We start from the raw sequence: 25,479 nt of genomic DNA, 5'->3' as shown, positions 1-25,479 counted from the left end.
GATAGATAGATAGATAGATAGATAGATAGATAGATAGATAGGGGATTGGATTTTTAGTTTGGAATCTACTTAATATAAATGTGCTCATATAACTAAAAAAACACTGACTAAGTTAAAAACAAAAATTTATGTTTAAAGATTAAGATCAGTTAGATATTTTGAAGAATGTGGGCATCCAAACAGTTGATGGTCCCTATTGACTATAGTGTGGAAAAAACACTACGGTTCAGTGAGGACCATTAACTGTTTGGTTACCCAGATTCTTCAAAATACCCTTTTTGTGTTCAGCAGAAAAAATAAAGTCAAGGTTTGGAACAACTTGAGGGTGAATGAATAGTGAAAGAAATTTTAATTTTTGGGTGAACTGTCCTATTAAAAAGTTTTAGTTAAATCAAATATTTTTTTCCAGTGTGGTTTAGCATTCACTTACAGATTCATAAACTTACAGATAGTAAATGATATGTGCATTTTGTGGTTTTATTGCTGTTTTAACTTCATAATTAGTGTAAGTGGCTGGACCGATGTCCATGATAATAATTTTTTATTTTTGCATTTTTCAAAATTGAGAACTTACCCCTGCTGAAATGCAGGCTTCATGACTTTAAGGGTCCTAAAATATCTTAGTGACAGACAGTGAGTACAGGAATGAGCACAGGGACATCATCTGTATGAGGAGAGGTATTTAAGAGAGCCAGGAAACCAGATGATATCACTGCTGGAGGGAAAGTCCCAAAAATTCCTGTCATCCCCCAGCCAGTGGAGTGAGATTTTCGATAGCTAGCACTTCCATGTCCAATCACAGAGCGGAAGTGCTAACACATTCATTCCAGATGTTTAAATGGCCCTGTGGGATGTGGCCCAGTCTCCAGCTGACACAGAGCTTATCTCAGGTTGAGAATCACAGAGTAAAGAGAATTATAATGGAGTAAGTCTTGCTTTCAGGCTTCCTTTGATGATAGGGTTAGTGTGTATATGACCACACCAACTGATCCACAAACAATGGGGAAAAATTGAGTGTGAAATATATGATCCGAGGTTTCTTGGAATATTAGACGAACAGCATGAGAAGCTGTTTGCACAAGTAACTCTAAACAAACACTAATGATCCGATAACAAATTCTGATGGTAATGAGCAATAGACACAGGAACTGATGAATTTCTGATGAATGAAAAGTCACCGTCACCGTCAGTGTCAGTTCAGCCTTGGTTTTATTTTATATGCAATTTTCCTTGTGCAAAAATTATATATATAAGTTATTCTTCATTTATTAAAATTATGTATATATTTAATTTTATTATTAGTTTATTAAATTATTAATTGTTAGTAATTAAAAAATTAGTTTGCATTGACGATTAGTAATTTCAAAGAACTGTTCTCTATTTCAATATATTTTAAAATGTAATTAATTCCGAAGTGTTTTCCGTGTCAACCGTAATATTTCAAGAGAATAAGTATTTGAGAGAAGGCTAAAATAGCCCAAAAATATCTTCACTATCTGTCTCCATCAGTGATGCTGTTTCACCTCAAACAAACATTGGTATATGACATGACCACCTGTGGGTGAGGCCACTGTAAATGTCACAAAAACATCTGCTGAATGTCATTCTAACATCTGACAGGGAATATTTTAGAGATCTTACAGATCTCCCCCATCGAATAGTCGTCCGGGCGACGCACATACAGCAGCCTGGAAATTATGGAAATTCATCACCGGCCGTCATCAACAGGATTTCTGAGAAAGTCAGCGGAAGAACGGAATAAACTGGAAATGAAAATCAGAGAAAGAGAGAGGGGGAAGGAGAAAAAGGAAAGTGGGAGGAAAAAACCAGGCTGTTGTGGAGTACTGCCAGGTGTCTGTGTGGTCTTTACATTTCAGCATTTAGGAGGCAAGCCAAGCAGAGAAGGGGTACAGAGACACACACACACACCAACGCAGAAGGCCCTCTGCCCTTTTCAAACCGCAGGCACACTTCTTCATCACCTCCATGCGGATATGAAAGCAGTGTGACTCGAAACCGGGCGCCATCAGTATTTCTCGACTTCTAATGATGCAGCACCGATGTACGCAGCAACTATCCAAACCAGACGCAAACACACACAGCCTGAGCCTGCGACCTCGCGGTTGGCACCTTCACACGCAGCCTGAATGGATCGAGCCTGCGGTTCTGGTTTTCTCTCCTACTACTCTCTTGTTTTGGTTGGTTTTATGTGAGCAGTTCCCATTGTAAACTTAACTCGCCCCAAAGTGACGCCTCTGCTAAGAAAAAAACGACTTTCTTTTGACTTCATTCACTGTAAGCTTCAATAATGCCTATCGGTCTTGTGTGGTCCGTTTTGAAAGGAGGGCTGCACGACGCGCTGAAGCTGCCGTTTTTTTTTTACTGTAATATCAACCGCTGTTATTGCCAAGGCTAAATTATTATCCCCTTTCAACTAGTTGATGTGTGAGATTGTCAAAACAATGAGACTCATGTGTCAGATTTGGGATTTTAGCTTCAAGCAAATCCGCTTGAAAAGGGATTTTGAGCAGGCTTACTTGCGGTCTCTGCGACGACTGCCGTTTGACTGCTGTGCATAGACACGGATGCATAGAGCGCTTCCTAAAGGTGTTACACAGAGTGACAGTCTAACACTGAATCCATAATTACACAGGGCCCCCAGTGCAGGTATGTTAGTTTAACCAGCCCCACCCCGACTATTAGATTAAATTACGCTTAATGAGTGCTATTAGCAGTTAGTGTGTATACAAAGACTTAGACACACACACACACACTTCATGGAAGCAGCAGCAAACCACAAGCAGGCATATTTAGTTAAAAACATTTATTTATTTATTTTCTTAAAAAAACAAAGCAAAACAAAACAAAAAAAACCTGGTACTATCAACATACATGTCATGCATATTATAATTCACTTTCTTACCACTGACTGCACTGTTGGAATAAATAAGGCACAGTTTAAAGTAACCAATAAAATGCTGTTTTTAAGTCACACGACATCTGAGCCCTGTTTTCTTAGGTCATCTGTATGAGGATGACAAGATTCAGAAATTCCGATATTTCTGTACATTTTTAAATTGACATTGTTTATAAGTTAATGAAATGTTATTCAAAGATCATAAAAAAGCATTAAAGTATAAAACCTGAAAGTTCACTAATCCTGGAATTTTTATGAATAGTGGTATCAATAATATTTTTATAATATTTTTATTTTTTATTTAAATGTGTTTCATGTGTTGACGAGAAATTAATGCATGTTCTATGTTTTAGCACAATATTGAAGGGTAAATTAATGATATTTATGTCATTAAATATAATCCATAGTTCCAAATGTATAAATATATCAGTTGATGAAACAGAAATGACTTTAATTATAGGATATATTGATACTTTAAAACAAACAAACAAACAAAAAAAACACCAAATGACCATTTACCTATATATTTTATTGTGTGATATGAATATATACACTACCGTTTAAAATTTCAGGTGAGTATGATTTTTTTGGAATAACTTTCTAAGCATAATTTCTAATCTTGAAAACACTGAGAATAAGAACATCTGTTTAATGAATAATTGCTTCTGAATATTTAGCTTTGCCATCACAGGAATAAATTATATTTTTTTTAAATTAAAATAACAGTTATTTTAAATTTGTAATAATATTTCACAGTATTACTGTTTTTATTGTATTTTTGATGAAATAGATGCAGCCTTGGAAAATAACAAACTTCTTCTTTTAAAAATACAAAAATCTTACCTGCTTACTTTTAAACAGTTATCTTTATAAATTGTTTTATTTTTATTAGTGCAGTTATTTTATGTAAAAAGGGAAGAAATCAAATACAAAGGTGTCTAGTAAATTAATTTAAAAAAGAGGTTGAAACATCCACCTAGCATCTTAAAAACTGTACAGTTCTTTGTGTATGTGTTATACAGTATTGTTAACTTCATTCAGATGTTTGTCAGCTTACAGAATAGCAGCCATTTAGCAACAAGTAGCTACGACATACCCAAGACTTTCTTGCAACAACGTTTAAAATAACAAAAAACTCTCTCCATAATTCAATGAAACTGTTACGAGAGCACTGTTAAGGCCTGTTCACACCAAGGACTATATAACTATAAAAATAACGATAAAGATGTAGTTGTAAAAATCGTTCTCAATATTAAAGAGTAGCAGAGTCCACACCACAGCTATAACGATAAAGACACAGAGAAATGATATCGTTGGAATTCACGATTTTTTCCAGCTGATGAACGCTAAAAACACTGACACCCAATCAGAATCGCTCGATAATTTAAAGCGGCAGACGAGCGTGCGCTTAGAATAAACAGACGATATCGTCCGCTGGTGTGGACGCTAATATAGTTATCTTTATAGTTATCGTTCTTGGTGTGAACGGGCCTTTATGATACAACTGCGACAAAAAACAGCTGTTTGGACTTACTGAGCACTTCTGGCTACCAGAACGCCTCACGTGTGAGCCAATCAAGAAGAAACTCACTGAGAGAAGTCAAATACTCAACGCTCTCGTTGTCTAGCGCTTTCCTGGCCCTATTGATTCACAGTTCATATGGCACCCATCAAGATCTATTAAATACACAAACACATTAATACACTTCCTGTACTGGATATCACCCTCAGAATGAGGCCTGTGTGGTGGACGAAGAAAAACACGACCCAAATGAACATTACAGCCACCCGTACTGGACCTAATGAGGATATTTTGACTGAAAAACGAATCATTTTATGTACAAAAACATGTTACAGTTATTTCTATGATTCTCAAAATATATAAAAACAGAGATGTTCCATCAGGTGTTTGGCTGACAGCACACTGTAGGCATTGTCTGAACATGCGAGACGGGCCTCTTCCTTAATTACCTGCTCATTAACACCAATTTGAGGTTTAATGAGGCAGAATTGTAAATGAGCCGTTCTTCGATAAAATCAGGGTGAAAAAAAAGTGAAAATATTAAGAGGGCACGTGTAATTAGTCCCATAACGATCAGTGTCAGTGAACACATGGACATGTGCACGTGCTCAGAGCGCAGGTGATGTTTGACCAGGACTCTGTTCATTTATTTCTCCCTTGTCTCTGCTTAATTGATGCCATGCTTTGAGACTCGTTTTAATTGCAGTTAGTGTTCAGAATGTGTCCAAACACCTGCAAAGATCCTGTAGTTGCTTCAAGACGTTGACATTTGAATTGTATCTATACTGTCATATTACCTACTATATTTGGTGAAAGAAAGTACAAAATTTCACAGCTACATTGTTCTCATGTGATGGCACTATGCTGGTCACATGACCTCATCATGTTGCATGCTGTTATGTTAACAAATGTGGCTAGTAAGGGAAGGTCAAGTTCAGTGCCTTGCATTATGGTAAATGTAGTAGGTATTCATACAGTTATTCTCTGGCATGCATAAAGAAAATTGGTATATTATGCACAGCACATGGTTATTACAGTTAACTAAAACTAAAATTAAAATGTATTTTATTTACACTAGCTGCATCAATTCTCAATTTATTTAAATTAAACTGTAAGTACTACAATAAATAAAGTAAAACTTAATAGGAACTATAGAGACATACTTAAATAAAATAAACAACAACAACAACAACAACAACAACAAAATTACTAAAATTTAAAATGGAAAATATAAAAAATAAAAATATGAACTATAGTAGTAATAGTGTACATATATATACTGCAACAATAGTAACAACAGTATGTATGTTAGTATGCAATTTCAGTATGCAACCATAGAGCACTGCATTGAATACTGAATCCCACAATGCAATGCACTTGAACTTCCATTTCCAGTGTGATGAATGAACTGGAAGTGGCATCATCGACAATTTTTAAACCACAATTTTGAACATGACTCATTTTGAACAAACTGCCAAAGTTAGGACATTTTTACACACAACTGGATTAGAAATAACCATATTTTATAAACAAATTGTTTTTCCAAGTCAACTTGAAGTCAAAATAAGTGTATTTATTTTGTCAGTGCACATTTAATCCATGTTATAGTGCAATGTCCTATATAAAATATTTAATATTATAGAAAAACAATAATTGTATATTTTAAATATGAATAATAATAATAAATAATTATTTCAATATTATTTAAATAATACTTAAATATGAAATGAAACATTAATAATAATATGTTTAAACATTTTTAAAGAAAATATTAAAACTACGCAATATATGCAGTAAGCTTGTGAAATCTTTTGGTGTATCACAGACGTGGCATTCTTAATTGCAATCTGAGAGCATATTGTAAAAGCAGAAGAATATTTAAGACGGAGCCGAGACAGGAGCTTTATAATATCAAATCAGCAGCACAAAAAAGCCCCCCACAAAAGACCTCGGTACTCTGACCCTTTCATCTGTTCATACGCACAATAACACGGCCTGCAAGCCTTTCAAAACTTCACTTATAGATAAGGCAGGAATAGAGGAAGTCTTCAACATCAAAGACGAGGCCTGTAGTTGCTAGAGGCCATTGTAATACAATGAAGAATCAAGACCATATTCAGCCGTTGTGTCTAAGTGCCTCTAAATACTAGTACCATATGTGTTCATTGAGAATAGTCTGAGAGTCAGATTATAGTCAGAGAGAAAAAGAGAGGCAGAAATGTTGTTAGGGATGTGATAGGCTTGATTTCTACGCCAAGATGAAAGTATATATTTTTTCATAATAAAGTAAAACAGCTGCTTGCCAGACCAGTTGGCACTGCGAGATGTAGTAGATTTTTTCGCTCTTTTATAAGTGCCATTAAAACAAGCTGATGCAAGCACAATGTTACCACGGTAGAACCTCTGTGCAGACACTAACCTAGCGCTCAGACAGACAGCTTGTTATGAAAAAAGTGTAAATTCTCTATAGTCAACTTGAAGTCAAAATTAACTCTGTCAGTGCACACAATGTTTCCAACATGACTTTGCTTTTGCAGTGGGCCACTCCTAAATTATGGAATTTTATGTAAAAAAACAAACAAACAAAAAATTATATATATATATATATATGTGACACTGGACCATAAAACCAGTCATAAGGGTCAATTTTTCGAAATTGAGATTTCCATTGATGTATGGTTTGTTAGAATAGGACAATATTTGGCTGAGATACAACTATTTGAAAATCTGGAATCTGAGGGTGCAAAAAAAACAAATATTGAGAAAATCGCCTTTAAAGTTGTCCAAATGAAGTTCTTAGCAATGCATATTATTAATCAAAAATTAGGTTTTGATATATTTACAGTAGGACATTTACAAAATATCTTCATGGATACTTAATATCCTAATGATTTTTATAATTTTTTATATTATAAAAAATCAATCATTTTGACCCATACAATGTATTTTTGGCTATTGCACATATTACATATTTAATTTACATATTATGGAAAAAGTATCATTGAATAAAATACTCTATATAAAAAGTTTTAAAAATCGAAAAATGTATTTACAATTTAACTACTACTACTACTACTAGTACTACTAATAAGTGACATTTCTTACATATTTAACTGAAATATTAATAAGAATATAAAAAGTTAAAATAAAATATGGTCAGTTTTGATTCATGATGACTTTAAAAGTTTGTTTGTCACGACAAACCTCTGTTGTGTTTATGTATCTATAACTACATAACAGATGCCACATAAACATGGTCAGAATAGATCGATGGCAGTTTCACAAACCCTAAAACTCACATCACAGTAATGGATCTCAACTCATTTTACGTAGGACATTTTGACCTGCATTTCAGTGAGCGAGTCAGACTAACGGTTCAGTGAGGAAGTGAGTTGTCAGAATGATTCAACTTTTATCCATATTTTTAAACATAAAACTAAAAAATTATTGCTATACTTATACTTCTATATGGTAACAGCAATCCCGAAACCTCCAATCTGTTCAAAGCAAAATGAAAGTCATCAGTCTGCCTACCCAGAGAGAATTACTTCAGGCAATGATTTCATGACATCAGATTGAGGCAGAAATAAAAAAAATTATAAATCAATCACTAGCACATGCACCGAATGACCGCAAGCCTTTGATGAGGTCCGATTGCGGCCCAACAGAGAGGTGAACGTGATGACAGGCCTCATGGATGTGGTTAATCACAGCAGTATGTAATATAAGGTGTACTCACTCCTGGGCTCCCGCGGTCCGTCCACCGTGACCTTAATGGCTCTGTGGTAAGTGGCCACTTGCGGTGGGTTTGTGAATACTGTAATCGTCAGGCTGAAGCTCTTCCCTGTGCAAACACAGAAACATTTAAGGACTTTACTCACTGTCAAAGCAAAACTGAGCACTTTGAGCTTATAATTCAGGGGACGTTTCAAGATTTTACTATTAGCGATAATGATTTCAGCATACTTTTTGTACTAGTTTTTTGTTTTATTTTAATGTTCTCAGAACAGATATCAGTGGGCTGCTGGGAAATTGTGCACTGCTACAATCTAGACAGCTCACTTCCCTAAACACTGTTTCCAGACAATTTGTGCTCTCTGGTGGTTTAACACAGGGGAACAAGGGATTAACATGACGCTCCAATGGTTCCTACTCATGAATGCCCCTGGTTTGCTGGAGACAGGAAGTAGTGGGTGGAATACTTTGGCAACTTTGGGAAACAGCTGGCAAGACGCGTGGAATCTCAGCACCACACAGCAGCACAGATCTGCTGACACTGATTTTATATGACTTGGAATCATAAAATATAATTAAATACGACCAAATGGCTCTCGTAATGTAAAAATAATTTGCACAATATACAGTATAGCATGTCATTGTGACCTGGAATCTTCTAAAAATCAAAGAAACCTCAAGTGTCAAAAATCATGAAGCTTTACGAATCAAAGAATCAAAAAGATTCCTGTTGCCATTTCATCTTTTTTTTTGGAGTGTACAAGCTTTAAACAAAATTGTTAAACAAGATGTAAAGGTGAAGTGTGTAAATCTTTAAATGTTAAACTACTTTTCCCCATTCCCCAGGCAGAGCCAACAATAAATATTCAGCTGTGTCCAAAATCGCATGTATATATATACACATATACAAAAAGTTGATATATATATATATATATATATATATATATATAGAGAAACTTACTGGTCATAAAACCTTATCTATAACCGGTTAGCGCTGCAATGAGAAGGCAAAACCGAGCAGAGAAAGTTTGGACTGTCGGTCCGCACCAGTTCTGCGGGGTGGTCGGCGATGATCTCGGCCATGGAGCGGTTCTCTTGCGCGCGGAGTCTTGGCACCACCGCGCTGTCCTGCTGCTGCCCTGCGCTCGGGTTCACATCATTCATCTTCACCGACACCGGCGGACTGAACCTCCGGCCGGCGCTGGGATCTACGGGAATGCGCATCACAACAGTCTAAATTAGCCAAAGACGAACGTATATGTCCTCTGTTGGCGTATATGGAGCACCGTCAGTCCCTCTCCGCGCGCTCAGCGCTGCAGTCTGATGGGTTTGGGAAGTGCTGCGGGTTACACACACCACACACTCAAGCAGACTTCAATTGGCGCTTTGCGCGCAGTCGTCATTAACTACGTTTCCTGTATTAAAAGGCGCTTAATTCACAGCCACAAGGAGAATTTGTAAGGTTTGGTCAGCTCTCCGAAAGGATTTTAAGATTTTATAGATCTTTTCATAACAGATTAGACAAACCGTCAAAAAATAATTCAGAAAACGAAGGTGTTTCCAACGGCACTAGAGCGCGCTGGCACGCAATCGTATCCAGTGCGGATAAAGACTTACAGTCGGTCGGATTTCATTGCATATAAACAATATCAGTCACATTAGCATCGATATAATACATATAAGGTGATATTTTGTCTCTGGTGTGTAGGATCAGTGTAATCGCGCTTCCCTGGAGAGCGCAGGATCAAATTAGGCTTAAAGGATGAAAAGATCTCAGGAGGCGACATGTTTGTTGCTTCCAATGTGGTTGGTCTTTGAAGACAGGGATTTCTCTTTTTTGTGGTTCATATAGTTCCAGCATCATGCAATCATTACACTGATGCCACTCGAACACGTGATGTCCTGATCACATCATAACATTTCAACTGAAGTCATTCTGCAGCTACAGTTCAGTGAGCATTTATATCTTCAGTCTGTAACTTTGCCTGTGAAAGTTTAAAACTGCGTGACTGTTATCACTTATAATATCTGAATGGAAACGGGATAAATTGCCTCTTGTGGTTCTGAATAGATTCAATTACTGCATTAGGAGAAAATATATCATTTTTATGTTTTCCTTGAAATGGGTCACAGAAAGGACATTATTAAATTAGTAGGCACTTTTTTCTATGCACAATGGCAATGGAGAAATGGCATGTGCAGAAATTAAACCATACATGAACTTCACACACATGAACTTGTGTGTGTGTGTTTTCTTTTTTTTTCAGATAGTGTCCACAAAATAAAGAAAATGCAGATTATATTTGGAATTATACTGATTTCTTTTAATCTAAATCTATATATACTAATATGCAAGTTTTAATCTAGTGAATATTTTTCCATACATTTCTGTATACAGGCACATACCTTAAAGACTTGACTACAAAAAAAATAAATAAATAAATAAATAAAGCTATTGAACATTTCCACTATTATAGCCCAAGAAAGGCATGTTGACCTTTTGTGACAACATGCCCCGAAAGCTGGGTATATGTTGTCACACTATAAGGGGTAAGTTGTCACATTAATATGATAGGATTTTTCGACAATAATTACACAGAATTCATAGCCTTACCTCATCAGGAAGACCTTCTCAACATCCTTTCAACCCCCAGATTTAATCTGAGCCCATAATTGCCATTTTGTCATTGACTGGATCGTGACATCAGCACTGCAAACGAGACCTTCAGGACTTTGGGTTGCCAGAGAGGCATAAGAACTGGCTCGGAGAGCAAACTGGGCCCGTGTTATAGTTGCAAATTTCAGGAACACAATGATTTTTTTGGAAGTGCGCTGTGTTCGTTATGGAAAGTGGAGTGGGGGGCCTGTGGTGGTGGTGATGGAGAAGTGGGGGCTGGTTTTAGGGGGGTGGTGGTGGTAGCGGCAGGCTATAAAGACAATTTCCTTTTTGCTCTCATTGGCATGACTGTCTGCCGCCTCTAGCCTTCATGGAGGTCCTTAATTGAGATCACTTGCACATAAAATAGGAACAGAAAAGGAACTTTTGCGGCTTGAGAAGAGGAAAGGGGGAATAAAAAGACTGGTAATATGTGACAAAGGCTCCCATTAAAACATTGAAGTCAAGTATAGGAGATGGAGGGCCGTTGTTATGGCGACGGCTCGGAGATTTATCATCTTCCCTGACTTAAAGAACTGTGTAAGTGTGCGACTTGTTGTGTATCAGTTCAGTTCCCCCGTGTGAATTGTGTGTGTGTTGAGAAACGTTTCACATTAATATTCCAAAGAAGCCTATATTATAACCGGAATTTGTCGACAGGTAGAAATACATTGTTTATAAATGTTAAAGAAATAAATAATAATTAAATATTATGTATATATGAATTTAGTTCGTGTCTATTTTTACCTGCTGCTTGCAAACATTTTTGCATAATGAGGTAACCATAGCAAGAATAAGCTGCTCGATCACAATACGAACATATCAACGAAACTACTATCATTTAGGCTACATTCAATAATCACAAAATACACCTTTTTTTTTAAAGATTTATATTAAAAAAGCCTTTAAGATAATTAGCTTACTGGTCAACAGACGCCAGCGGTGTGGATTTGTAGTGATTCTTTCTGCCAGTTTCATATTGGTTTCATAATGGTTGCACAACGGTTAATTCTGCTGGGAATAAAAATAAAATAAAATAAAATAAGGAATTGTGGAAAGCAAGTTACTCAATATTGACTTCTTGTTTATCAAACTCAAAGTATTATTGCTTAAGTGGTAAAATACTGTCTTTTTGGGCACTGCTTCTATTGTTTTATCACCCAAAACCTCCCAAAACCTAAAATAAAACATTCACCCCCACAAAAGGGGTCTTCCTTTGACATGCATAGGTTAAAGGTTGCATTTCCAACTGATATCTGCTGTGTAATTGAGCGAGTGTGGATTAGCAAATTATTCAGCAGAGTCTGAGGAATAATCAAGGGATCAGTCTAAGGCAGACCCTCACACCAGGCACTCCTGGACGAGGGTCGGGTATCACTTCTGTACAAGAGCCTGCTTATTTTGGACCAGATTAACCTTGAGAATTCCACCATACACTTTCCCCTTCCGCTGTGGATTGCATGGTTCTATACTTCCTCTCTGAAACGGCCTGGTTAGTTGAAAAATATTTATAGTTATTACACCGTTCTCATGTATCCACAGTCAGTTAGTTCTATATTTTGTGTGCAAGGTAAAACTAATAGCAGATTTATGTGGGGGGATTTCACCTCATCCCACAGTAGATTGAGTATGATTTATTGGCTGTATAATACGAACTACTGATGGATTGAGTAACTGGAGGACAACCCAAGCAGGCAGGTATCCAGAAAGCAACTCGCAAGGGAAATATCCCATCACCTCGCTGCTGTACAGCTCCGGCTTTATTTCACTGTTTGGATGCAGGAGGGCTCACGCTCAGGTGTTTAAAATAGAAAAAGTCTGGATGAAAGAAAAAAAGAGAAAGCCGGGATATTACAGCAGCTGCAAAGAGTTGCTTTCTCTTGAACGTAAACCTTAGGAAAGCGGTAAAATATAACCTGGCCATATGTGCACAGCAGTAGATTAAATGAATTATTCCAGCACGTCAAAAGTCTGTGGAACCAGGTGATTTGCTTGGCTACTAGTCTGATATTTCTTTTGCATAAAAATAAGGCTGCCATTGTTTGCTCGAAATCGAATCATTCTCATGGGGAGCAAACTTGTCCAGCTTTCTATTCTTTCAAGACATTTCAACTATAGTTGGTCGTTCCCGGTGCTTAAGGGAAAACGGTAACACAACCCAAAAACCTAAGGAAAAAAAGTGTAGTCTTCTCAGTCTCCGACTCTCGTGATGGTTACTGCAACAGGATAAATGTGATAGCAGGGAGGTAATTGAGGGAAAATGCTACTGCAAGTATAGGGTAATGATACTGCCACAGTGACTTTAGGGTTTGGGAATATTTTCTTTCGGAACCAACTCCAGCCTGCAAAGATTATATTGAACCTCTTTGAACTCTCTCACCCTGTTACAGCACTGGAAGTCGACTGAATGTGTTTAAATGGCCTAAAAAATAATAGGTTCTCAGCACGCAGACATCTCTTTTTATATCCATAACAAGATAAAAAGTTCTTGTGTCACTTTTGATCAATTTAATGCATCTTTGCTGAATAAGAGTATTAAAAAAGTCCCCAAACATTTGAACGATGTATATTTTTACATTTTTATTCACCATATGCTTCATCCTCCATCTTTTGTCATTGTGCTTTATGGGATTAATTTCACTGTGATGGCTTCACCAAATATTAATTCTCTGTCCACACAAAAATGACATACTGATATTCTTGAGGCACCCCTGAAGATGATATACAAGCGAACGTGTTCCAATAGATTGAAATGATTAATGACTTTCGCAGCTCTTTTTCATGTAGCAACACTGAAACTTCAGTAAACGCAAAAGTTGGAGCAATTTTTCCGCAGCAACCAAAATGTGCGCCACATTTTGAAATCCAAATGATATCTAATTTAAGCTGTAGAACCAAACTCAGAACATTTGACTGACTTCCCGAATCCTATTGGGTGAAGTTATATTATTGGTAATCGCAGCACTTTCGGAGAGATACGCCTGTGGTTTGCCTGCGACATACCAGTGCAATCTAGACATTTTCAGAATTGAACAAAATAACTCTTTGTCATTTAACTGCAGGGATCTCAGATGTTTCAAATTCACTGAGTTGTATTGCTCAATTTATTTGACTCCTAAAATGGGAGGGTTAAACAACAATAAAATGAAAATGTATTACAGCATGCAAAATTGTGACTTTTTGAAATGCAATATTTATTCTCCACACATTATGATATTTTATTAAAATTATTAATATGAAAGGATAAACATAAATGTAATGTGTTGAAAAATTTCACTCAGAAACTGCTGCAAGTAATACATTGAATTAAATATGATTGAAGTTGAGGGACTGACATGGTGTTTTCTAGTAAAACTAGAAAAGATGCTGTGACTGGAAAAAAAATATTATCCTAGTGAAGATCTCCACTAGACACCAAGATTTTGATCTAAATGTGCAACACATTTAAGTTTAATTAAATCAACATAAGTTACTTTGCTGATTAAAAGCCCTGGAGGCCATCCAATTACACTAATTATATTTGTTATTGTGTAACTGGCCCCAGGGCCGGACTGTTTGATCTTAATAAAACACCAATTTCACCAATCAAATGGAAATAAATCACACAACAAAACAGAATACTGTGAAAACTTTCTGTACTTTTAAAACAGTAGCCTCCTATGAACTTCCCCTCGAGGAACTATAAATCAGTGCTTCTCAACCCAACATGTGCAGGTCTGTTCTGATTGGTTTGGAGACAACCGCGGAAATAAAACACTAAATGCAAGTGACATGCAATGATTTTCCTATTCAGTTTATTTTTTATTTTTTTTGCATATTTGATTGATAATATTAGCTAAGCGTGCAAAAATAATTACATAAATAATTACTACTACATGAAATAAAACCAGTTGAGAACCACTGCTATAAATAATGTCTGAGCCTGAAAACAAGGCAACTGAAACTTTCTGTTTGCAATTCTGAGGGAATTTGCAAATTCAATTCAAAAATTGCGAGATATAAAGTCAGAATTCTTCATTTTTGTCTAGCATCTCACAATTCAGACCATTTTTCTTAGAAATCTCATTTTACATCTCACAATAATGTTTTTTTTTGTTCGTTTCTGGTACAAAATAAAAAAGGATAACTTTTTATTTCACGACTTTTTACCTCACAACACTTTCTTCTATTTTTCTTCTCAGAATTGCGAGTTTATATGTTGAAACTGCGAGTTATAAACTTGCAAGTTACTTGCTATAAATTAGCAAATTGCGAGTTAACTTGTAGGAATTCTGACTTTTTTAAAAACAATTCTGTTTGATTCTGTTTCGTTTTTCCACCACTGGATAAAAAATAAAAAAGTTAAAGACAATTTTATCTCACAACACTTTTTTCATGCAATTTATATCTCACAATTTAGAGATTATATCTAGCAATTCTGAGTTGAAATCTCACAATTCTGAAAAAGATTTGTGATTTGTGAGATAAAAATTCGGAGATAACGTTTTATTTATTTTTTTATCCTACAGCAGAAACAAGATTTCATAGCATGTACACAAAAAGAAATGCACACACTTAGCATGACGACACATCACCACAGGGTCGTGCTGAAGGCAAATAGCAGTAAAGAGCTGGTTCTGTTAGACTTTGGGAGTCGTTGAGCAAGTAAGGTAAAAATAAATGCATATTATAAGACAATGAAAGTGTTTTTTGACCTTGCATGCATGTCATCCTGTTATTGGGGACTCCCAAAACCAAAATATGAACCTTTCCTTAGCCATAATAGGGGCACTTTAAAAAAAAAAAGTCCCTAAACATTTGAACGATATATACTTTTACGTCTTTATTGACCATTTCAGAGTGCTTTATGGGATTGGTTTCACTGATGGCTGCACAGAAATGACATGCGGATATTCTCGAGACACACCTGAAGATGATACACAAGTGAACGTGTTCCAATAGATTGAAATGTTTAATGACTTTTGCAGCTCTTTTCATGCAGCTACACTGAAACTACAGTAAAAGCAAAAGTCTTTGCTTCATGCAAAAGTTGGAGCAATTTTTCCACAGCAGCCAAAATGTGCACCACATTTTGAAATCCAAATGAGATCTAATTTAGGGTGTTGAACCAAACTCAGAAGAAATTCAGTTCGTGAAAGAACGTTTGACTGACTTCCCGAATCCCACTGGGAGAATTTATATTATTGGTAATCGCTGCACTTTAGGAGAGATACGCCTGTGGTTTGCCTGCGACATACCAGTGCAATCTAGACATTTTCAGAATTGAACAAAATGACTCTCTGGCATTTAACTGCAGGGATCTCAGATGTCTCAAATTCACTGCGTTGTATTCCTCTTTTTATTTAACTCCTAAACTAGAGGGGTTGAACAACAATAAAACGTCTGAATTATAAGAATTTGCTAAGCCTTACACAGCATTCAAAATTGTGACTATTTGAAATGCAATATTTATTCTATACACCTCATGATCATTTTATTAACATTATTAATAAAAAAGGATAACATATAATATTTTATATTTAGTATTTAATAAATAAATCATGAAATAGCAAAACTTTCTAGTAAAACTTACTCCAATAATCTTTGCTTTACAATGTTGATTTTTTTTCTCCATAAAGAGACTGTGACTGGGGGAAAAATGCAGTTATCCTTGTGAAGATCTCCTTTAGACATCAAGATCTTGATCTGAATGTGCAACACAAGTCTAATTAAATCAACATAAGTTACTTTGCTGATTAAAAACTCTGGAGGCCATCCAATTACACTAATTATACAGGTTTATTGTGTAACTGGCTTCAGGGCCAGACTACCAGTTCTTTATAAATTTCACCAATCGAATGGAAATAAATCACACAAAACAGAATACTGTGAAAACTTTATGTACTTTAAAAACAGTAGCCTCCTATGAACTTCCCCTCGAGGAACTATAAATCAATGCTTCTCAACCCAACATGTGCAAGTCTGTTCTGATTGGTTTGGAGACAGAGATAACAGCAAAAATAAAACACTAAATCTTCCTATTCAGTATGTCGATTTTAATTTTTTTGCATATTTGATTGATAACATTAGCTAAACATTGTGAAAAAAAAGAAATACATACTTTACTACATGTTAGGTTCTGAAATAAAACCAGTTGAGAACCATTGCTCTAAATAACGTCTAAGGCTGAAAAAAAAAAACTGCAACAAACTTTTTGCTCGCAATTCCGAGAAAAAAACTGCGAGATGTAATGTCAGAATTGCAAGATATAAGTTCAGAATTCTTAATTTTTTCTAGCAATTATGAGTTTATATCTCACAATTCTGTTTTTTTGTTTGTCAAAATAAAAAGGTAACTTTTTATCTCAGAACACTTTTTCTTGCAAGGTATATGCAAGTCTTGCACTTTTTATTGCTTGTTATAAATTAGCAAGTTGCGAGTTAACATGTAGGAATTGACTTTTTCAAAATTCTGTATAATTCTGCTTTATGTTTTCGCCACAGAATAAAAAAATAAAAAAGGTAAATGTGACCTTATCACACAGCACCTTTTTTTTTTTGTTTTTTTTTTGCAATTTCGAGTTTGTCACAATTCAGATTTTTTAAAGTTTATATCTCACAATTGTGAGTTACAAGCTTGCAATTAGTAAACGAGTTAATATCTCACAATTCTGAGTTTAAATCTCACAATTCTGAAAAAAAGTCAGATTTGTGAGAGAAAAATTCGGAGTTAACTTTTTAATTTTTTTAATCCTATGGCAGAAACACATTTCCATAGCACGTAGAGTAGACCCAAACACAAAAAGAAATGCACACACTTAGCATGACGACACATCACCACAGGGTCGTGCTGAAGGCAAATAGCAGTAAAGAGCTGGTTCTGTTAGACTTGGGTTAACCGTACTGTAATTCTGAAGCCCTGAGGAGTGTCCCAGTGGCCATTTGGTTGCTGTTTACCAGAGAGATAAATTCCACTGTCCCTGAAGGGGAAGGTCATGGGCAGCCCGTGGGCTGTGTGTGTATACCGGTGGTCAAGTGTAGGTTGGTATGAACATGTGGCTAGAGTGTGTTCACATATATGTGGGATTGTTTTAAGGACTATTTGAATTCAGATGACAACAGGCTGCTTTGTTTCCACACAGGGTCTTCCAGATGCTTGTTTCTCAATTCATTTGTGATTAAAAGAAGCTTGTGAAATTGCAAAGCAACATGATGCCAGTGAGAAAAACAGTGAGATCAAATATATAAAGTTATGAGCATCTTTAGAAGCTACAATATTCGGTGAGATCTTTGTTTTCACACTCTTTGGCAGTCATAATTTTGTATTTTGTACTAACAACAATTACCACGTTAAATACACTTTTCCCACAGTTTATTGCTTTTTAAGTTGTGATTATTTGAACTTTAGTGCATAAAGAATGAGAGACCAAAATATGACTGAAGAAAGCACATTCATGTACGTCAAGTATAATCTTCCCAGACAATACTGCCTTTCTTCTAAAGAAAAAAAAAATGACATTAAGAATAAAAACACTGGCATGAGAATACTGCTGTCATTTAAATGCTGTCATTCTTTCTTTGAAGTGCCTTTTCTCACAGAGTGTTTCTGTTGTCATTAAGAGTTTAAAACAATAGCTGGGTTTCCATCCACATATTTTTATGCAAATTTCAGGATACTGCATAAAAATCTTGAATAAAAACACCAAGACATGAAAAAAAACAAAACTCTTGAAGACAAATGACGAAGGAAACATTTTACCAAAAAAAAAAAGATTCACTGCTCTGTTCACAAATAGTTTTTGCAATATTACGATTTTCCCAAACAATAAATCTGCAAGTTACTGTATTTGGTGATGTGTGAGATCAATCCCATAAAATTATTTTCAAGAAAAATATGAATTGTTTTCAACATTGATATTAATAAGAAATGTTTCTTGAGCATCAAATCAGCATATTAGAATGATTTCTGAAGGATCATGTGACACTGAAGACTGGAGTAATGATGGTGAAAATTCAGCTTTGCATCACAGGAATAAATTAGATATTAAAATATATTAAAATAGAAAACAGTCATTTTAAATGGTAATATTTCACAGTATTACTGTATTTTTGATCAAATAAATGCAGCCTGGTTGAGAACAAGAGACTTCTTTCAAAAACATAAAAAAATCTAACTGACCCCATGAGTTTCTTTCTACATAGAACATTACAAATAAGCCACTTGTGAAGTTTGATGCTTAGGATGCCCTTTACATAGTAGGAAGTGAAGCAGCTCACTAGACTTTGGAACAGAGCAGATGTGAAGAAAAAAACAAAAGAATATGCTTTAAATTCTCTTGGAAGTTTCTTGTTAAATCAGTGTTTTTGCCATTCTCTCGCCTAAGAGAACAGACTTTCTACTTCCCACATACACATCAAAACAACACAGAGACATGCACGCCACCAGCAAATCAACTAATGTGCTGTAATTATATGTTACCACTTTGAAGTGCCTAGTATTTGCTGCCCGTGCATATTTACCCTTACTATTCAAAGAACATTAAAGAGCATCTAAAATAAAACTCAGGAGGACATGTTGAAGTGTAAAAGACCTGTCCTGTTTGACTAAAGTTCAAAGACCTGTTTTGAAGACTTTAAAGGGTTTTCCCTCTGTATCCCGTCTGAATACGTGTTGAGTAAAAGTGAAGTGAGAGCTGAAAAGAAGATCCCAGCCCCATGCATGGATTTCCCAGGACACAGTTAGTGTGACATCAAAGGCAATAACCGAACGCAGTGCCAAGGTGTGCGCTCTCCTTCTCTCTCTCTGGCCTTTGTGCTGCATGCATATTTCATTTCGGCCTTTGTGAAAGTGTGTGTGGGCCACTGTAGGTGGGAACGCCTCCCAGAAACCTTTGTGTCCGGTGCGGGACGCAGCGCAGGTGGCATGTCAGTGATTCGAGGGGGTTTTTACAACACATAAGGGCCTTTTGTGCCGAGTGTGATTGAGCTATCGTGTTTAAACGTGTGGGAGGAAACAAGACGAGGGCGATGAAGATGACACAAAGGCCTCCACCGAAGCAGATGGGTGGTGTCTGATCTGGCCATTTGTCTCCTGTGACACACTACTGCGCCAGCTCTGAGGCGCAAGGTGATCCCTGCCTTTTTACTTCTTCCTGTTCGTGTCAATGGGCCGCTCAGATTACAGCATTAGGCTTGTGTGGGCGTCCGCAGCCAGAGCTGGCGTCACAGTGCCAGCAAACTACTCTTCAGGTGTGCAACTGATCCATTTAAAACCTTTGCCCTTAAGGGGGTGTGTGGGAAGGTAATTGAACCAAATTAAGAGATGGTACCTGTTGCATCATGACGATGTATGTCCAGCCTTTGTCATTTTAAATAATTTTTTCACATTTCATGTCATTTTTATCGCTCAGTCTGTGCATATGCTGCCACCACGACAAAAGAGATCGGTTTCATGCTCTTCAGCTGTATGACTAAGTGCATTAATCAAATTACCTCTTCCTTTTCTCATTCATCAGTTCCTACCAGCTTCATCTGGAGGATCAAAGGATGGTGTCGCACACAATAATACATCCCACCCATGTTAATCAAAATTTAATAGACGTTATATATTATTTATCTATCTAATTCATTATTTAATTACCTCTCATTTGAATCTTAGGTTTTGGACACATACAATCATCATATAATTTCAGCTCACACTAAATTCAGTGGTGTTGTAAAGTCAAGTCATATTATGAAAAGTGCAATACAAATTTATTTATATAGCGCTTTTCATAATATCCATAATTTTAAAGCATGTTGTGGACTTCTGGTAATTAATGTTACATTTGCATCTGATGTTTTCAAAGACACCATTTATCTTACACTATGAACAAGCAGTCAATACTATAATATTTTGTTGACAATTCTGTCATCATTTACTCAACATCAAGTCTTTTCAAAATTGTATGACTTACTTGAACACAAAGGAAAACATTTTGAATAATGTTGGTGTCAATGGGGTCCAACAACACTGGACCCCATTGACATCATTGTATGGATAAAACTATTTGTAAATATCTTCTTTTATGTTCCACAGAAGAAAGAACATCATACAGGTTTGGAACGACAGAGTCAATGATGCCATTTACAATTTGGGGTGAACTGTCACTTTAACATTCTTTTTATTGAAACCAAGATACATCAAAAACTCAGTTCTCACGTTTAAATGTTTTTAAACACTTTCCTACATTGTATAAAGAAAACAAAATATTAAAATAAAAAACATGATTAATAATGATTAAAATAACACAGATTGGCATCATAACATTGACATGGTAACCAGCCAATCAGAGCAATGTCAAGGCACTGCCTCCTGTCATGTGACTTTTTTTTTTTCACTTTTCAAATAAATAAATAAAATGAATGGATAGTGACCCTACATTTTTACAGATTTTACAGGCTGTGCTTGTCAAGAATCTCATTTGTATAATTGTCCCATGCAGTTATCATTTAGTGAGAATTTAAGTAAATAGACAGACAGACAGACAGACAGACAGATAGACAGATAGACAGATAGACAGATAGATAGATAGATAGATAGATAGATTAGACAACTTCTCAGATCCCATCACTGGCTGTCATATGACATCTCAAAACCAAACCAGCCTCACTAATTTTAATGATATTGGTACTGATTTTAATTTATAATTTATTTTTAGTTATAGACTCAAAGTCCTTTCATAAAAGGCACAGTGTAGACACAAAACTCTACCTGCCTATTAGCGAATGAATACACCCCAAGGACCATTCAATATCTAAAAATTGCTGTAGAAATTACATGTTTGCTCGCCAGCTACAATTAAATAGCACTAAATGAATATGGCTTTGGTGATATTTTTAGATGGTCCTCTCCTTCACAGAAGCTGCAGCTCAGGGTCAGAGATTTTCCCCTTGCTTCAATTACCTATTGATGAGAGGGCTTCCCTGCTCTGGCACTGCTTTGGAAAAAGTAAGTCTGGTTTGCATTCAAGATGTCTCAGGAATGACGGCGGCCGGTGGGATCTGAGCAGACGACGCATGCAACAGAAGCTGCCTTTTAATACTTGTCTGATGTTGCTCAAAATAAATTATTTGGGATTCTTGAATTCTCTGGAATGCTTATGGACTTTGAGTTCTTAGAGTCGCTAAACCGTCTTCTTTTCTTTCATCAGTCTTAGTTTTTTTATTTTTAAATGTCTCCCTTATATTTTTGCTAAATGATAATTGCTACCATGGGATAATAGTCAATACTGTATAGCTCGGTTTTGATAATGAGCAACAAAATATGCCCTGGAGAAACCTAGAGAGTCTGTCTCATGCCACACATGTAGACAATTACTCCACACCCATCTGCCATTAGGCAGCGTTACAGAGAATGTTTTCTACTTAATTAAATCCAAATCTCTCAATAGTGGAGCCCGAATGAAATATAATGTGTCTGTTTGGGTCTGGTTTCTTTCCTGCCGCCTCCTTCTTCACTGGTCGTGATATCAGCTCACACTAATATGAAAAGTTTAAAATAATCTCATTTTAGATTAGTTAAAATATATCAAATGTATTAATTAAATATGTTGCGAATATGTAAACTGTTGAATGCATTAAGTCAAACTGATCCAACTATGTATAACACACAATATAAACTTTACAGAGACCTCAATGCTGTATGTTTAAAATAATACTAGTAACTTTAAAATGAGCTTTTTTATTTTCATCATATTTTTTAATATGTTCCTCTGACCTGATCAAAATCTATGAAGCAGGTAACATAAATAAGTTTAAATTCGAAATCACAAAGTCTCATTAAAAACATACTGTAGAAAAATACTATAAAATAACTTTCTTACATTTACTCATGCTTTATATCTTTAAAAACACACATAGAAGTAAATTCTTTCATGAAGGACATATGAAGCAAGTTGTCAAATTGAAATAATTTTTTTGAGCTATCAAACAGGACTGGTTGTCTCTGATATCCCAAAAAGATCATGAGGGTTAAACAGATCTGGAACCAGAATGCAATTATCCACCAAATATAACATGATGCTTTAAATCAAAACATGGCTATTTTAAAACTCTCTGAGCATAAAAAAATATATTGCAAATCATTCAGAATTTAAGCCAAGCATTTACTGTACCTCTCGTAATGAAACCACACAGAAACTTAACAAAGTGAGGGTCTCGGGTGGGCTTTTACTATGCATCTGCACATATCACAATCAAGACATGCTGCCCTACAGCAGGCGCTAAGCTTTCCCCGTCCCATTCTCATCCTGGTCTAGTCTCACCCCTGGGAGCATGCCGAGGGTCAGAGGTTAACAAGTGGCTCTCGGGTTTGTGTGTACGGCTGAGAACAGCACGCGTGCTGAGGGAACAGGTCTCGCACAGCTGTGTTTGGAAAGCAGACTTTCAGACTTGAAAACGGCTTTACAACATTTCTCTTGGAGGATTCGGCAAAACCCATACATCAGAATGAATGGGCTCTCTTACTTTTCCTTCATGACATGAGAAAGTCATATTTTTTATGCACAGTATGGTTTTGTGCTTGCCTGTTAGTTTTATAAAATTTCAGACATTCTTTATATATATATAGTATTTCTGCTCAGCATGAAGTGTCAACAAACATTAAACTATAAAAAGAATAAAAAAAATTTAATAGAATTAAAAAAAATATACATGTATACTGTATATAGTCTGAGAAAGATGCATAGAAAAGATGTGCACACTCTATTCTGAATTAAATACATTGTGCAAAGAATATCTAGTACATTTCTTAACTTTTGAAGATTTTATGGTGGCTTTCTCAACTGTAACCCTTCTGGGCTTTCAGCTTGTACACACCCACTAACCTAACAGTCAATGTCAAACATTCACTTAGTTGCTTTTATATTAGATTTCACACCCCTGCATTTTGACGCACATCCCAAAAAGCATGCATTAGACCGAAAATGACACTACAGCGCCCGATCTTCCCTACATCGGTTCCTGCACGCAGTCAGGCTTTCTGACGGCTGGCCTAGCCGAATGTTTGTAAACATCAACATATGATTGTTGCCTCTCAAAATGCAGTTCCTTATTATACGCTCTACCGCATGGTCAAAAACAAGTTGAAAACCTCGGGCACTTACCCCAGAAGAAGTTCTGCTGACATGGGGTCACAGAACTAAAGAGGCTGTTGGATGCCATGGTCGCCCAAATTTCGCTTCTCTGTGGTTTTCAGTGACCCTTGACGCCTCTTAGGTTGAAAGCGCGCGGCGTGCCAGGGGAAGATGCAAAAAAGGAAAAAACATCCACAAGAAATGCATTTTTGTATCAACTATTTTCATGACCACAAGTAATGACCAGTTCTGGTTTAGGAAAAAATGCAAAAATCTGTCGCCTTATTGGACAGCACGGAGCCAAGCTCACTGCAGAGGATCGAAGCGTACTTACTGGTTGGTGCGGTCCTCAAACCTGAAGTTGACCGGCGACAGTTAACCATTTACGCGCCGCCGTGCAAAAATCCTGAGCCGAACTTTTCTGCGGTTCTGTGGTTGCTCAGGAGGTGAGCGGAGCCTTCACACAAACCCAAAGAGGCACGAGCCTTTAAAAAATCTTTTTTCTTTCCCTCAGAATACTGTCACTGGAGAAGCAGGGTCACATGCTCGTGACATCACTGGAGTCGTGTGGGCCAACTTTTTTCCTTCCTCTGTTTTCCTTCTTCTGGAGACGCGTGGTTCGCCGGCTCTTCCTGGCACTGGAGAGGGAAGGGGTGGGTGTGATGCTGCTGCTCACCCCTCGTGAGTCATGAGGCTTCAGAGGGGGGCGTGAATGCCGAGCGTCTCCCTCTCCACAGATGCACGCTTGCACTTCTCTCCCTCCTGCACTCTTTCTAGCTCTCCATCCTTCTCGGTCGGTCGGCGTGCTGCAGCCTGTCTCCGCTGACCCTGAGGTGATGTGAGGAGAGCTGCTTACACCGCGGAGGTGTGCGTCTCTTCTTTCAGTTTCTTATTCATAAAGCCCCAACATATGCCTGGCACCGTGCATCCATCTCGGTATGCGTGTGCGTGTGCGAATGAGTCGGCCTCTCTGTTCTCCACATGAGGGATTCCTGTAAGAGGCGATACATTATTCGGTACCTGACAGCCGGGTGTGTGAAGAAGAGCATGTGACAAACCACTATCATGCTCTTCGACTCACTGGTTTCATACGGCACGCAGACATTTGCCTGGCAGTGGACCATTTATCTTACACTATGAACAAGCAGTCAATACTATAATATTTTGTTGACAATTCTGTCATCATTTAGTCAACATCAAGTCTTTTCAAAATTGTATGACTTACTTGAACACAAAGGAAAACATTTTGAATAATGTTGGTGTCAATGGGGTCCAACAACACTGGACCCCATTGACATCATTGTATGGATAAAACTATTTGTAAATATCTTCTTTTATGTTCCACAGAAGAAAGAACATCATACAGGTTTGGAACGACAGAGTCAATGATGCCATTTACAATTTGGGGTGAACTGTCACTTTAACATTCTTTTTATTGAAACCAACATACATCAAAAACTCAGTTCTCACGTTTAAATGTTTTTAAACACTTTCCTACATTGTATAAAGAAAACAAAATATTAAAATAAAAAACATGATTAATAATGATTAAAATG

The 25,479-nt window shown here is 36.6% G+C and overlaps 1 protein-coding gene across 1 annotated transcript in view; it reads right to left on the bottom strand.

Annotated features, from left to right (window-relative positions):
• Positions 1-24,011, bottom strand: part of LOC107549686 (runt-related transcription factor 2-like) — a 37,551-nt gene extending 13,540 nt beyond the window's left edge. The window contains exons 1-2 of the mRNA XM_016230861.1: positions 23,954-24,011; positions 8,179-8,283 (exon numbers count right to left, since the gene is read on the bottom strand). Coding sequence (XP_016086347.1) covers positions 8,179-8,283; positions 23,954-24,011 — 163 coding nt within the window. The remainder of the gene's footprint in view (positions 1-8,178; positions 8,284-23,953) is intronic.
• Between the last annotated feature and the right edge of the window lie 1,468 nt (positions 24,012-25,479).

This window comes from Sinocyclocheilus grahami, unplaced genomic scaffold, assembly GCF_001515645.1.
Source record: "Sinocyclocheilus grahami isolate Dianchi unplaced genomic scaffold, SAMN03320097.WGS_v1.1 scaffold378.1, whole genome shotgun sequence".
NCBI classification, from domain to species: domain Eukaryota; kingdom Metazoa; phylum Chordata; class Actinopteri; order Cypriniformes; family Cyprinidae; genus Sinocyclocheilus; species Sinocyclocheilus grahami.
This window is presented reverse-complemented; position numbering and strand designations above follow the sequence as displayed.